At 41.4% G+C, this 13,937-nt stretch overlaps 1 protein-coding gene across 6 annotated transcripts in view; it reads left to right on the forward strand.

Moving 5' to 3' along the window:
- The window catches only part of Adamts19 (a disintegrin-like and metallopeptidase (reprolysin type) with thrombospondin type 1 motif, 19), a 217,691-nt gene that overhangs the window by 151,463 nt on the left and 52,291 nt on the right, over positions 1-13,937 (forward strand). For all 6 annotated transcript variants that reach the window (XR_003952519.1, XM_006525919.4, NM_175506.4 and 3 more), the window contains one exon: positions 1,490-1,570. Coding sequence is in view for 5 of the 6 variants with exons in the window: in XM_006525919.4 (XP_006525982.1) it covers positions 1,490-1,570 (81 nt within the window). In the remaining variant the exon portion in view is untranslated. The remainder of the gene's footprint in view (positions 1-1,489; positions 1,571-13,937) is intronic.

Genomic DNA, 13,937 nt, shown 5'->3' on the forward strand with positions numbered 1-13,937 from the left:
GTCTTTGTGACATAGTGCCAATGCTTTCCATTTGGAACTGCTGCAAACAGTTGGATGAAAATGGTCAAGTCATTGAGTAATTAGATAAACTGCCTCTTGAATGGAAATTTGAATGTAAAATTCACATGCCCAGAGACTGGGGAGATGTCTAAATTGGTAAACAGTATAACATACAGGCATGAGTACCAGAGTTCATATCCCTAGTGTGAATGTAAAAACCACCCAAACCAACTAACCAACCAACCAACCAACCAACCAACCAACCAACCAGTCAAGGGATGGCCTTGAGCATTTGTAATCATAGAGATGGAGACAGGAGAATCCCTGGAGCTTGCTGGCCTATATAACTATATAACTAACCTTGCTGGATCAGTGAGGTCTAGATTTAATGTATGACCCCATCTCAAAACAGTAAGATAAAGAGTGAGGAAGACACATGAGGTATACCTCTGACCTTGCACATAGGTACATGAGTGCACATAGTTATATGTGCACACACACACAAACACACACACCACACACACACACACACACACACACACACACACACACACACACACTCATACACATCCCATTTGCCTTTATTTTATTTCTGCCAACAGATGGACTCTACATCTTTTTTCCGAATACCTCAGTATTTTTTTTAATTACAATGATTAATAGACAGGAGAAAAGTTTGAAATTGTTTCTGTCTTTTTAAAGCTTCAAATCAGATTTCAGCCAACTGCATGAATTTTTACATAATGTCTTAAAAGGCATATTAAGTTTAAAACAACTCGTAAGCCAAAACTAGGCTTCTTTCTTTTGACCCTATTCTTCATTAAGGACCCCCAGTTTCTTCATTTTCTTACATATTCTCTCATTTTATTCCACCTTGTTTTACTTTATTTCAAGTACTATATCCATAACAATAGCTGGAAAATATTTTCTGAGGACATCCAATCTTTGCCTGTGTGGTACCTACAGAGATGACACCAGGCCTCTCACTGTGTCCCTACATCCTTCTACTTCCCACCAGCTCCTCTGTCTTATCCATTTGTTCATCTCCATGGGAGTACTTGGTCTCTCTTCCTGTGCTCAGCCACTCCAGGGACTGTCCAGGCCAACTTTCTTGTCTTTAAGGTTTTACTTTCTCTGTTTTTTCTAGCTTGAGGAATTCCCCAGAGAAAAATGCCCTGGGTTGATTTTAGTTTGTCCTACTGTCTCTAGGGAGGCTATGCCACAGGCTTCTTCCTCTCCTCACAGTACTTTGCATGCTACAATATACTTCTTACCTTCTCAGTAGAGCTCTGTGCTCTGTCTTTCCAAAAAAATGCACCTGAGGACACTGCAGCCTTATAGTAAGACATTTTCTTCCCGTAGCTCTTAAAACATGGTAGCTGCAACTAAAACCAAAGGCGTGTGTTGGGGATGGGGTTCGTCAAATCAGTTAGGGGAAGAGATTTTATAAGGATGCAGGATTCATGGTATGTTTTGCTGACTCTTACAGGTTATGTAGAAGTTCTGGTGATACCTGCTGGAGCGAGAAGAATCAAAGTTGTGGAGGAAAAGCCGGCACATAGCTTCTTAGGTAACTGGCATTGCAGACTCAGGAACTTAGTGCGAGCCTAACTCTCAGCTGCTGGGACTTAGGTGACAGAAGGAAGTCACTCTGTTTCCTGGTTCACACTTGAACTTCCAGGAAAGCAGAAAGCATCTCTTTAACATTAAACAAGACTTTCCTTTTCTCCCAGGGACTCCCAGGAGCAAAACCAATTTGGTTCTCTGTTGAGAGACTATAAAGTGCTTCCAAATGTCAGCTCATGATACAAAACAAAACAAAACAAAACAAAACAAAACAAAACAAAAACCCAACCTCATTAAATAACTGTCATGTTTTATTCCAAATATATGCAAATGTAATACAATCCATTAACACGTTTACTTCCTGTGGAAACATGCATGCATATGCAAATACATATATCTCCATGTATGAATGCGTAGGTATTTTTGTGTAATGATTATTTTAGAAATAGGAAATGTTTGTCCCTAAAACAAGCCAAGCATAGTTAAATGTTTAATCTTGTGTTAGGATTCACTATAGAAAAGCTCACCTATGAAGAAAATATTTTTAAAGCTTTGACCATCCTGGGGAAGACTAGATTGCCATGATTGAGTTTATGACCTTTTCCAGGATTCAGGACAATTTTGTGCACCACAGGCTACAATGACATAATACAAGAGACTGGGCAGTCTACAAATAAGTCAAATTGATTTTTCACTGTGGGGAGCTGGGTAATCCAAGATCAAGACCCTGGCACATTTGCTATTTCCTGAGGTCCCAGTCTAGATTTGTAGAAGACATTTTGTTTCCTCACAAGGGAAAAAGGTCTAGCAAGCTATTGAGACTGTAATGAATGCTCTAATCTGTTCCTGAGAGCAGAGCATTATTGAAACTTAAGTACCCTGGGAATTTTGCACAATGTTCATATTTAGAAACATCTGCAACATTGTTTTATAGTTTACCATAATTATTCATTTCCAACCAGCTGCTTATGCCAAAGCCAAGTGTCTTCCTCAATCCTTATCTTTGTTTCCAGCTCTGATCTGATGCGTTTGCAGATCCTGCCCCATGTTTAAGACTGGTGTTCTCCGTGTGCCCTTGGTGCTCCGTCATGCTGCCCTGTTACACTTTATGCCTTCCATAGCTTGCGACGTCTAAATTTCCTTATTCCTTTGCATTTACTATGTGCAGCTCCACTGGTAACTGTTGAAGATGTGTTGGTCATTGCCATCTCTGCAATGACAAAATTAACATCTGTTATGCAGGAAATCATCTTGGCATTTCCAACAAATTGCGTAAGGGAAAGATGTTTTACACCTGTAGAGTGGTTGTTCTAGAACAATCTGTAGCATGCATCTGTGAGGTAAAGCCTCTTACACCTGGGCAAAGCAGATATTTCTATAAAAATTCAGAGCTCAAAACTCCCAATTAAAAAGTTCAGAAGAAATAACAGAAAAGATATGTATGCCTTTGTCTAGTGTCACATGTCTTTTAATCTGTGATCCTGAATTCAAATCCGAAGTCTTAAGTTACAGAATCCATCTTTTGAACACAGATAGACCAAGCTAAGTTTGTGTGTGTGTGTGTGTGTGTGTGTGTGTGTGTGTGTGTGTGTTTTAATGTGAGTTGCTATGTGGGTGCTGGGAATCAAACCCAAGTCCTCTTCAAAAGCATAAGTACTCTTAACCACTGAACCAGCTCTCCAGTCTTTGGCCTAAATCTTTTTACTGAACCTTTTAAAAAATTGTTGCTCTTCATGTAACCATTGGAATTTTCTAAAGTAAAAGTCCTAATCGAATACATGATCCTTTAACTCCACACGTTACCTCTTTTCTCCTGTTTTATATTTAGGTAATTGGTTGATATAAATAAAGTAGAGGTATAAATCATAAAATATGTTCTTCTGTGATCACTGTTTACAGTTCAGCCAATCTCACCTCCTCTTCTTTGCTATAGAAATCTGCCCATAACCAATCTCTTGTCATTATTTATATTTTTGCTGCTGCTGTTATTTTAAGAACACAATTTAAAATTTGAGTCTTATATATAATATGTCTTAAGTTTCTATTGTAAAGTATTGTCAGTTCTCAAAATAATGTCTATTTTCTAAATAGCACAAATGCTACTTCAGAACATTTTGCTTACCTTATATATTACAATATAAACCAAGTGCCTGCTGTTCCTTTCCTTACTGATGAAGAGTCCAAGATGTAAGGAACGTGACCAACCATTAATAGACCATGAGTTAACCCACTAGTAGACAATGTGACCAACTCAATCAACCCACAGTAGAGTAGGAAGAGGGAAAATCAAGGGCTTCCAGCAACACTGAAGCCTGTGCAAATGTGACTCTGGGGAGAGCTAGTAGGGACTCAAGGGTGACCTCTAGGTTTTGGTGAAGAGTAATACAGAACACATGAACTAGGGAAAAAAAAAAAATCCTAGATTCTAAAGACCCGCAAGTCGCAGCACATCATAAACCACTCTTCACATCTTCACATGGCTCCTTTTGGGACAGGAAGGAAGTTGTAAGAAATCTTCAAAGGAGATAAATTTAGAAAAATAAATGAAAATAGAATTTTGGCAAACTGATCACTCTTAAACAATTGAACTTGTTGACATCAAATATATGTTGTAGGACACATTTAATCACCTCCCAGTACAGTTTTCTTTTCCATTACTCTTTCTCTTAAATATATTCACTTATTATTTGCTTCTCTGAAGATTATAGCATTATTTTGTTAATGATTGACCAGTTAGCCTAAATTGAATAAAGCATGTGCTATTATTTATAAAATCATTATAGCTTATGGGTTCCAAAAAAAAAAAAAAATCTCATAAAAGCATCAAATCCAACTTCAACTCTTTCTGAAATTTCATACACAGGGCACCAGGGCAAAAACCTCACTAAAAATAATTTGAAAATGTACACAAGATAAAGCAACGTCCCATTTTAACATTTACCTTTTAATCTGATTACTTCAAGATGCTGTCACAAAGAGCTACAGGCTAAGTGGGTTATAAACAATAGAATTTTCTCCTCGGAGCTCTTAAGGCTGGAAGGCTGGAGCTCAGGGGACCATTATGGTTGGGTTCTGATGAGGACCTTTTATGAGCTGGAACGTATTGACATCTGTGTCCTTACACAGCAGAGGGAAAGGAAGCAAGGCCCCTCCAAGTCTTAGAAGCACACTAGTCTCATCTATGAAGATTGTGCCCTATAGCCCCCAGCCAACTCCAGTTACCTCAGAGTAACCCCACTTGCTAATCACATCATAGTGTGGATGGAGTTGGGTTTCAACATGGGAACCTTGATGGATAAACAGCAGCCTGTAAGATGTCTGAATGAGAGGGAAATTAAGAAGTCTTTAATGCCAAAACCACAGTGAACACGGAAAGGTCAATACTGAGCCTCCTGAAGTCCCACTTGACACCTGGAACTGAAGTCTGACTCTGAACACCAGGGTGATGCTGTAGACAGAACAGAAAAATCAATGATATTAAAGAGTGACTCTCCTGGGAGACTTCCGCTCCAAGTGGGACTTCAAAGGATTCCAAGGTCTGTGTGATGCAGAGGCGGGAATATAATTTATACCTGAGAGGAGAAAGCAGGGAAGTGTCTCCAATAACGTTAGTGTAAAATAGATGTGGAAAATCGTCTCTTCTGAGAATCTGCAATGCAACGCAGCCCCACATGTATGCTGCCTCTGCTTCATCTAGCTGTGAAGATGCAGACCCTCTGGAGTGTTTGTCTTATTGCAGTATCAGTATGACTGACATGTGCTGAGAGAAACACTTCCCACAAGCAATCCCTCTCAAGCCAGGTCTCAAAAGACTTGGTGTATTAGTCAGGGTTCTCTAGAGTCACAGAACTTATGGATAGTCTCTAGATAGTAAAGGAATTTATTGATGACTTACAGTCGGCAGCCCAATTCCCAACAATTGTTCAGTCGCAGCTGTGAATGGAAGTCCAAGGATCTAGCAGTTACTCAGTCTCACGCAGCAAGCAGGCGAAGGAGCAAGGGCTCGAGCTAGACTCCCTTCTTCCAATGTCCTTATATTGTCTCCAGCAGAAGGTGGAGCCCAGATTAAAGGTGTGTTCCACCACACCTTTAATCCCAGATGAAAGGCGTAGCCCAGATTAAGGGTGTGTTCCTTAAACTCGGAGATTCAATCTTCTGGAATCCATAGCCACTATGGCTCAAGATCTTCAAACCAAGATCCAGATAAGGATCTCCAAGCCTCCAGATAAGGGTCACTGGTGAGCCTTCCAATTCCGGATTGTAGTTCATTCCAAATATTGTCAAGTTGACAACCAGGAATAGCCACTACAATCCACCCCTTGTCAACTTGACACAAATAATATCTCATGTTCACATGAAACAATAACAAGGTTGTAAATATGCCTAACATGATATAACTATCCCTCGTACAATCGCTAACGCATTAGTAAATTTACAATGGGCATTCATATTACTTTATAATCCTCGTTTCTGCAACTGGTTACGTGGCCTTAATTGGTATTTATAACTACCTTCCTCTACTACCCATTCTGTATTTCCTTCTCCTTCAGCCAGCACCTCAGCAGGTCTTGGCTCTTTTCCTGGAGGATTGACCCATACCTTCATTCCTGATGGGTCTGCATCCTTTGTCATCCTGCTTGGATTAGGCTGTTGTAGTTTCCCATTGACTTTAATCACAGGACATGGTAGTACTAAGAGACGCCCTAAGGGATCTCCTACACTCCAGACATAATCTTGCTTACCACCATTGTGAAGAGGTAATCCAATTTCCCCATGGTAATCTGGATCTATCACCCCTCCTAACACTGTTATTCCTTTTTTAGCCTGTTGGTTTAAGGGCATTAGAAGCCCAAAATGACCAGGGGGAAGTCTGAGCTTCCAGTTCAATGAAATGTTTGTTGTAGCTCCTGGTAGGAGCACTCCCCTCTCTGGAGCCAAAACTTCTAAGCCAGCAGAACCTAGAGTTATGGGGACAGGAAGCAAAAATTTTCCTAGAGGGTCACTAGGAGTGATAGTAAGTGGAACTATTCCGTTTTCCACCCCTTGATTCCTGGACCCATGAATCCTGGCTATGGGTGAAACTGTACCATATATCGAGCGCTGATTCAAAGCATATACTGCCTTCTGAAGAACTCTGCCCCAGCCTTCCAAGCTGTTACCACCTAATTGGCGCTGTAACTGCGTCTTCAAAAGGCCATTCCATCTTTCTATCAGCCCAGCTGCTTCAGGATGATGGGGAATGTGGTAAGACCAGTGAATTCCATGATCGTGAGCCCACTGTCGTACTTCTCTGGCTGTGAAATGAGTTCCTTGGTCAGAAGCAATACTGTGTGGAATACCATGACGATAGATGAGGCATTCTGTCAGTCCGTGAATGGTGGTTTTAGCAGAGGCATTACGTGCAGGAAAGGCAAATCCATAACCAGAATAAGTATCTACTCCAGTAAGAACAAAACGCTGTCCTTTCCACGAAGGAAGTGGTCCAATGTAGTCAACCTGCCACCAGGTTGCTGGCTGGTCACCTCGAGGAATGGTGCCATATCTGGGGCTCAGTGTTGGTTTCTGCTGTTGGCAGATCTGGCAATCAGCAGCAGCTGTAGCCAGGTCAGCCTTGGTGAGTGGAAGCCCATGTTGCTGAGCCCAAGCATAACCTCCATCTCGACCACCATGGCCACTTTCTTCATGTGCCCATTGAGCAATGACAGGGATGGCTGGGGAGAGAGGCTGATTGTCCACAGAACGGGTCATCTTATCCACTTGATTATTGAACTCCTCCTCAGCTGAAGTCACCTTTTGGTGAGCATTTACATGGGACACAAATATCTTCACATCCTTTGCCCATTTGGAGAGATCTATCCACATACTTCTTCCCCAGATGTCTTTCTCACCAATTTTCCAATTGTGATCTTTCCAAGTCCCTGACCATCCAGCCAATCCATTGGCTACAGCCCATGAGTCAGTGTATAATCGTACATCTGGCCATTTCTTCTTGCAAACAAACTGTAATACCATGTGTACTGCCCGAAGTTCTGCCCACTGTGAAGATTTCCCTTCACCTGTGTCTTTCAAGGTTGTCCCAGAAAGGGGTTGTAATGCTGCAGCTGTCCACTTCTGGGTGGTGCCTGCATAACGTGCAGAGCCATCAGTAAACCAGGCTCTAGTCTTCTCCTCTTCGGTCAGTCGATCATAGGGAACACCCCATGAGGCTATAGGCACATGTTTGGCAGCAGATGGCATTGTAACAGGAGTAGAAACCATAGGCATTTGAGCAACTTCTTCATGTAACTTGCTTGTGCCTTCAGGACCTGCTCTGGCCCGATCACGTATATACCACTTCCATTTGATAATAGACTGCTGCTGTGCGCGTCCCACTTTATGACTTGCAGGGTCTGATAGTACCCAGCTCATGATGGGTAGTTCAGGTCGCATAGTAACTTGGTGTCCTATTGTCAAACGTTCAGTTTCCACTAAGGCCCAATAGCAGGCCAAGAGCTGCTTTTCAAAGGGAGAATAGTTGTCTGCAGATGATGGTAGAGCTTTGCTCCAAAATCCCAAAGGTCTTTTCTGTGATTCACCTACAGGGGCCTGCCAGAGGCTCCAAACAGCATCTCTATCAGCCACAGACACCTCAAGTACCATCGGGTCTGCTGGGTCATATGGTCCAAGTGGTAGAGCAGCCTGCACAGCAGCCTGGACCTGTTGAAGGGCCTTCTCCTGTTCCAGGCCCCACACAAAGCTAGCAGCTTTCCGAGTCACTTGGTAAATAGGCCTAAGTAACACACCCAAGTGAGGGATGTGTTGTCTCCAGAATCCAAATAGACCCACTAAACGTTGTGCTTCTTTCTTGGTTGTAGGAGGGGCCAGGTGCAATAACTTATCTTTCACCTTAGAAGGAATATCTCTGCATGCCCCACACCACTGGACTCCTAAGAATTTCACTGAGGTAGATGGTCCTTGAATTTTGGTTGGATTTATTTCCCATCCTCTGATACGCATATGTGTTACCAATGAGTCCAAAGTGGTTGCTACTTCCTGCTCACTTGATCCAATCAGCATAATGTCATCAATATAGTGCACCAATGTGATATTTTGTGGAAGATCCAAACGATCAAGATCCCTTCTAACTAAATTATGACACAGGGCAGGAGAGTTAATATATCCTTGAGGCAAAACTGTGAAGGTATACTGTTGGCCTTGCCAACTGAAAGCAAATTGCTTCTGGTGGTCCTTATGGACAGGTACTGAGAAGAAGGCATTTGCCAGATCAATAGCCGCATACCAGGTGCCAGGAGATGTGTTAATTTGCTCAAGTAACGAAACTACATCTGGTACAGCAGCTGCAATTGGAGTTACCACCTGATTTAGTTTTCGATAATCAACTGTCATTCTCCATGATCCATCTGTTTTCTGCACTGGCCAGATAGGAGAGTTAAACGGAGATGTGGTGGGAACCACCACCCCTGCATCTTTCAAGTCCTTGATAGTGGCAGTAATTTCTGCAATTCCTCCAGGAATACGATACTGTTTTTGATTCACTATTTTCTTTGGCAGAGGCAACTCTAAAGGCTTCCATTTGGCCTTTCCAACCATAATAGCCCTCACTCTACAGTTCAGGGAACCAATATGAGAATTCTGCCAATTTCTGAGTATATCTATCCCAATTATACATTCTGGAACTGGGGAAATCACCACAGGATGTGTCCGGGGACCTATTGGACCTACTGTGAGTCGGACATCAGTCAAAACTCCATTAATCACCTGCCCTCCATAAGCCCCTACTTTAACTGGAGGGCCACAATGTTTCTTGGGATCCCCTGGGATCAGTGTCAATTCAGAACCAGTATCCAGCAGACCCCGAAAAGTCTGATTATTTCCTTTTCCCCAGTGTACAGTTACCCTTGTAAAAGGCCGTAGGTCCCTCTGGGGAAGAATTGGAGAAAGGGTAACAGCAAAACCTTTGGGTGTCTTATCAAGATCCTTCCTCAGCGGAACCTGGCCACCCCTTCATTCAAGGGGTTCTGGATCTGCAAACTGTCTCAAGTCTGGAAATTGATTCACTGGCCGAGATTGCTGTTTACCACGATCTAATGTAGCCTTTCTTTCATTTGGCTGTTTACCACGATCTAATGTAGCCTTTCTTTCATTTGTTTGAGAATTTTTCTGCTTATACAGATCAAACAAATATGCAGTAGGCTTCCTATGTATTTCATTCCTGGAAACACCATGATTGGTTAGCCAGTACCAAAGGTCCAACCGAGTCATGCCATTATAAATTTCACCTCTCCTGTGCTGACCATTACTGGGTATGTTATTATAAACATTCTTTTGTCTACGCTGTCCATTATAATAACTAGAATCACCTTGTCTCCGGCGATTCAATGCTGCAACCTGGCCCTTGTTACCTCGGAATCCAACTAAACCCAGTGAATTTAATTCATCTAATTGAGCAGAAGCATCTCCAATGCTAAGATCTGGCACAAGGAAAAGGGAAAGAACAAAACCCTTCAAATGTGCTGGTGCCCCTCTCACCAATTTGCGTCTTATAGAGCTAGTGAAAGGCATATCTTCTGGACCTTCCCATTGTGGACAATTATGCTTTACACAATATATCCACTCTAGCATTGCAATTTCCCTAAGTCTTAAAATCCCTTCATCAACACTAAGCCACGGAATATCAGGCATCTCCAAGTCATTTCCAGTAGGCCATCTTTTGATAAACACCTCAGCCAACCATTCAAACAAACTTTTGACACCTTTTTTAACTATGCGAGCTTCCGTATTAAACCTAGAATCTCTACTCAGAGGACCCATGTCAATAAACTCAGCCTGCTCTAGTTTTATGTTCCTTCCACCCTTATCCCACACCCTTAAAATCCATTCCCACACATATTCACCAGGTTTCTGCTTGAATGAATTAGCAAACTCATTAAGCTCCTTAGTAGTGTAGCGAATTTCCTCATGGACTACACTTTCTACCTCCCCTCTAGGAGCCTGTTTTGCTTTGAGTCTGGTTACAGGTCTAGAAGAAACTATTGGTGGGCCGTGAGCAGACTCTGCAAAATTAATTTCCTCATGTGGGGAAGGCATTATTTCAAGAGGTGGGGCTGAGGGTACTACTTCCTCAGGTGGGGCAAACCCTTGAGAATCTGAGGATTCAAAATTCTCAGCTTCAACATGGTCTTCCCACACATCCCCATCCCATGTTGTAGGATCCCATTCTTTGCCAATTAGAGCCCTTACTTTAACTGTCGACACACTCTGAGGCTGAGACTTGAATTTTCGCTGTAGTTCAGCCAATCTTACAATGAGAGTTTCCGTTTGATTTTCTGCAACTTGAGCTCTATTGCTACAAGAGAGAAGATTCTCCTCAAGGACACACTTAGCAACTTTTAGATCGTTTACTTGTGTCTGGAGCCTTTCGATTTTATCACACAACTCCTTCCTTTCATTCATCATTTTTTCCACAGATACTAAGAGCAGCCAGCCAGTAAAATCATTTTTCGATTTTTTCCCCATCTTGTAGAAAGCTTTGTGCACTGAATCACCTAATTCATTAAGAAAATCAAGGGCATTAGCTTCTTTAAGTTCGGAATATAGTTTCAACCATGGGTCTTCAAAATTCTCTGAGCTCCCAGGAGGGAGAGAATCTGTAGAGGTTTCAATAGTTGAAAGTGCTGGTGGATCAACAAGCCAATTCCAGAATTTTAAAAGATTCATCCTTGTACTTCTGTTACTCTAGAACCACTCCTGGTACCAACTTCTGTATTAGTCAGGGTTCTCTAGAGTCACAGAACTTATGGATAGTCTCTAGATAGTAAAGGAATTTATTGATGACTTACAGTCGGCAGCCCAATTCCCAACAATTGTTCAGTCGCAGCTGTGAATGGAAGTCCAAGGATCTAGCAGTTACTCAGTCTCACGCAGCAAGCAGGCGAAGGAGCAAGGGCTCGAGCTAGACTCCCTTCTTCCAATGTCCTTATATTGTCTCCAGCAGAAGGTGGAGCCCAGATTAAAGGTGTGTTCCACCACACCTTTAATCCCAGATGAAAGGCGTAGCCCAGATTAAGGGTGTGTTCCTTAAACTCGGAGATTCAATCTTCTGGAATCCATAGCCACTATGGCTCAAGATCTTCAAACCAAGATCCAGATAAGGATCTCCAAGCCTCCAGATAAGGGTCACTGGTGAGCCTTCCAATTCCGGATTGTAGTTCATTCCAAATATTGTCAAGTTGACAACCAGGAATAGCCACTACACTTGGGGAATTCAACAAATAGCGTATTAAAAATAATCCAGAAAACAAAACAAAATAGACCATATGAAGCAAACACCACATTGAATAAGAGAAAATCAAAACAATATACAAGTTGTGTCATGCATAGAAAATATAACCAGAATTTCATAAATAACCAGCTTATTTAACTCTTTAGGAAACCATTCAGAAGTGGGAGTGGGTGAGTAGGGGAGTGGGGAGGGGAGGGTATGGGGGACTTTTGGGATAACATTGGAAATGTAAATGAAGAAAATATCTAATTAAAAAAAAAGAAAAAAAAAAAGAAAGTGTAGAAAAAAAAGCTCTGATATCAAAGAAAGTAATTCAGTTGGCTCCAAAAAGTTTTTATTCCAAAATATAAAAAAATTGTAATTTTCTGAGTATTTAAAAAAGTCAAATAAATATTCTTGATTAGTATAAAACAGCAACACATTTAGATATATTAACCTCATGTGACAAGTGTCATTTTTAGTGTATTTGAAGAACCCTGGGTCCTCACATTTGCCTAAGCTATTTTGCCCAAAATTCGTAGCAGTTTCACTTTGATGGTTACACATTGAAGTCCTATTTGTGTGAAGGCCTTCTAATTTCTATTATTTTTAATTTATGCTGCATTTTGTTTTTATGGAACTTTCCACATAGATATTATAAATGAGGATCTTTTTTTTTTTTTTTTTAGTGAGGTCTATATTTTCTCTTTTCTTTCTTCTTCTTCTTCTTCTTCTTCTTCTTCTTCTTCTTCTTCTTCTTCTTCTTCTCTTCCTCCTCCTCCTCCTCCTCCTCCTCCTCCTCCTCCTCCTCCTCCTCCTCCTCCTCCTCCCCCTCTTCCTCCTCCTCCTCCTCCTTCTTCTTTTTTTACTTATTCACTTTACATCCCACTAACTGCCCCCTTCTGGACACCCCCTCCCACAATCCTTTTCCTATCACCCTCCTTTTTTTCTCTGAGTGGGTGGTGGATCTCTCCAAGTGTCTCCTCAAGTCTGGCACTTCGTGTCCCTGTGAGGCTAGTTACTTCCTCTCCCATTGAGGCCAGAATTTATATTTTCATATATTCTTTAGTGCTGTTTTGTAATTCTTTTGGTAATTGTTTTCTGCAGGGAATAATTTGTTTCATTTGTCTTCTCCAACTGGTTGGCTTGAAGCTGTTTCTGATATGTTCTTCTCACACCATTACTCAGAAGGACAGTGTTGGGACCCTTATTTCTACCACTGTATCTTGTTTTCTTGATCAGTTTAAGCTTTATTAGTCAATATTTCCAAATAACCAACTTGTGGTGTTGCTGGGTGCCTCTACCTTTAGTTTATTTCTGTTTGGTTTGCTCCTTTGTCATTTTCTTCCTTTGTCTTTGAACTTTAATTTCTCACCTACCAAAGACAAAGAGAGAAGAGTAACCTTACCTTCCTCCTTCCGTCTTTCCTCTTCTGACACTTCAGAGTTACAAAAGTGCCTGTGCACCCAAGTTAGCTGTGTTTCACAATGCACTTTCTGTTCAAGTTTTTTTCATGGTACCGTCGTGGTTTCTTCTTGGAGCTATGAATTATGTTTGAATGTACTTAATTTACAGTTATTTTGAGATACTTACTTTGGGGTGAAAGAATACACGCATTCGGGTGTCAATTGAGATTAGGTTTATCGCCTTTGGCCTGAAGGAGTTATTCTGAAATTTCCAGCTATAATTTTTACTGTTAGTTACAGTGCAGTAGTTCAAATTTTCTACAAGCTTACAGATGTTCTTTTTGTCTGATCAATTAGGGAAAGACGAGTAAAGAGAAATTGAAAATGAATTTATTCTTTCTCTCAGTTAGATCGATTGTTTATGCATTTTGATGGTATATTATATATTTAAGATTGTTATATAATCTTAATAAATAATATATATCATCTAAGTTTGTGTGTGTGTGTGTTTGTGCATGCTAGTGGTACATGTATGTGCATGAGAAGTCTCATTAAAGTGTGGATATGCATGTGGAGGGCAGAGGATATGTTCTCCCTCCCTCCCTCCCTCCCTCCCTCCCTCCCTGCCTCCCTCCCTCCCTCCCTGCCTCCCTCCCTCCCTGCCTGCCTCCCTCCCTCCCTCTCTCTCTCTCTCTCTCTCTCTC

The sequence above is a fragment of the Mus musculus genome, chromosome 18, assembly GCF_000001635.26.
Source record: "Mus musculus strain C57BL/6J chromosome 18, GRCm38.p6 C57BL/6J".
In the NCBI taxonomy this organism is placed as follows: domain Eukaryota; kingdom Metazoa; phylum Chordata; class Mammalia; order Rodentia; family Muridae; genus Mus; species Mus musculus.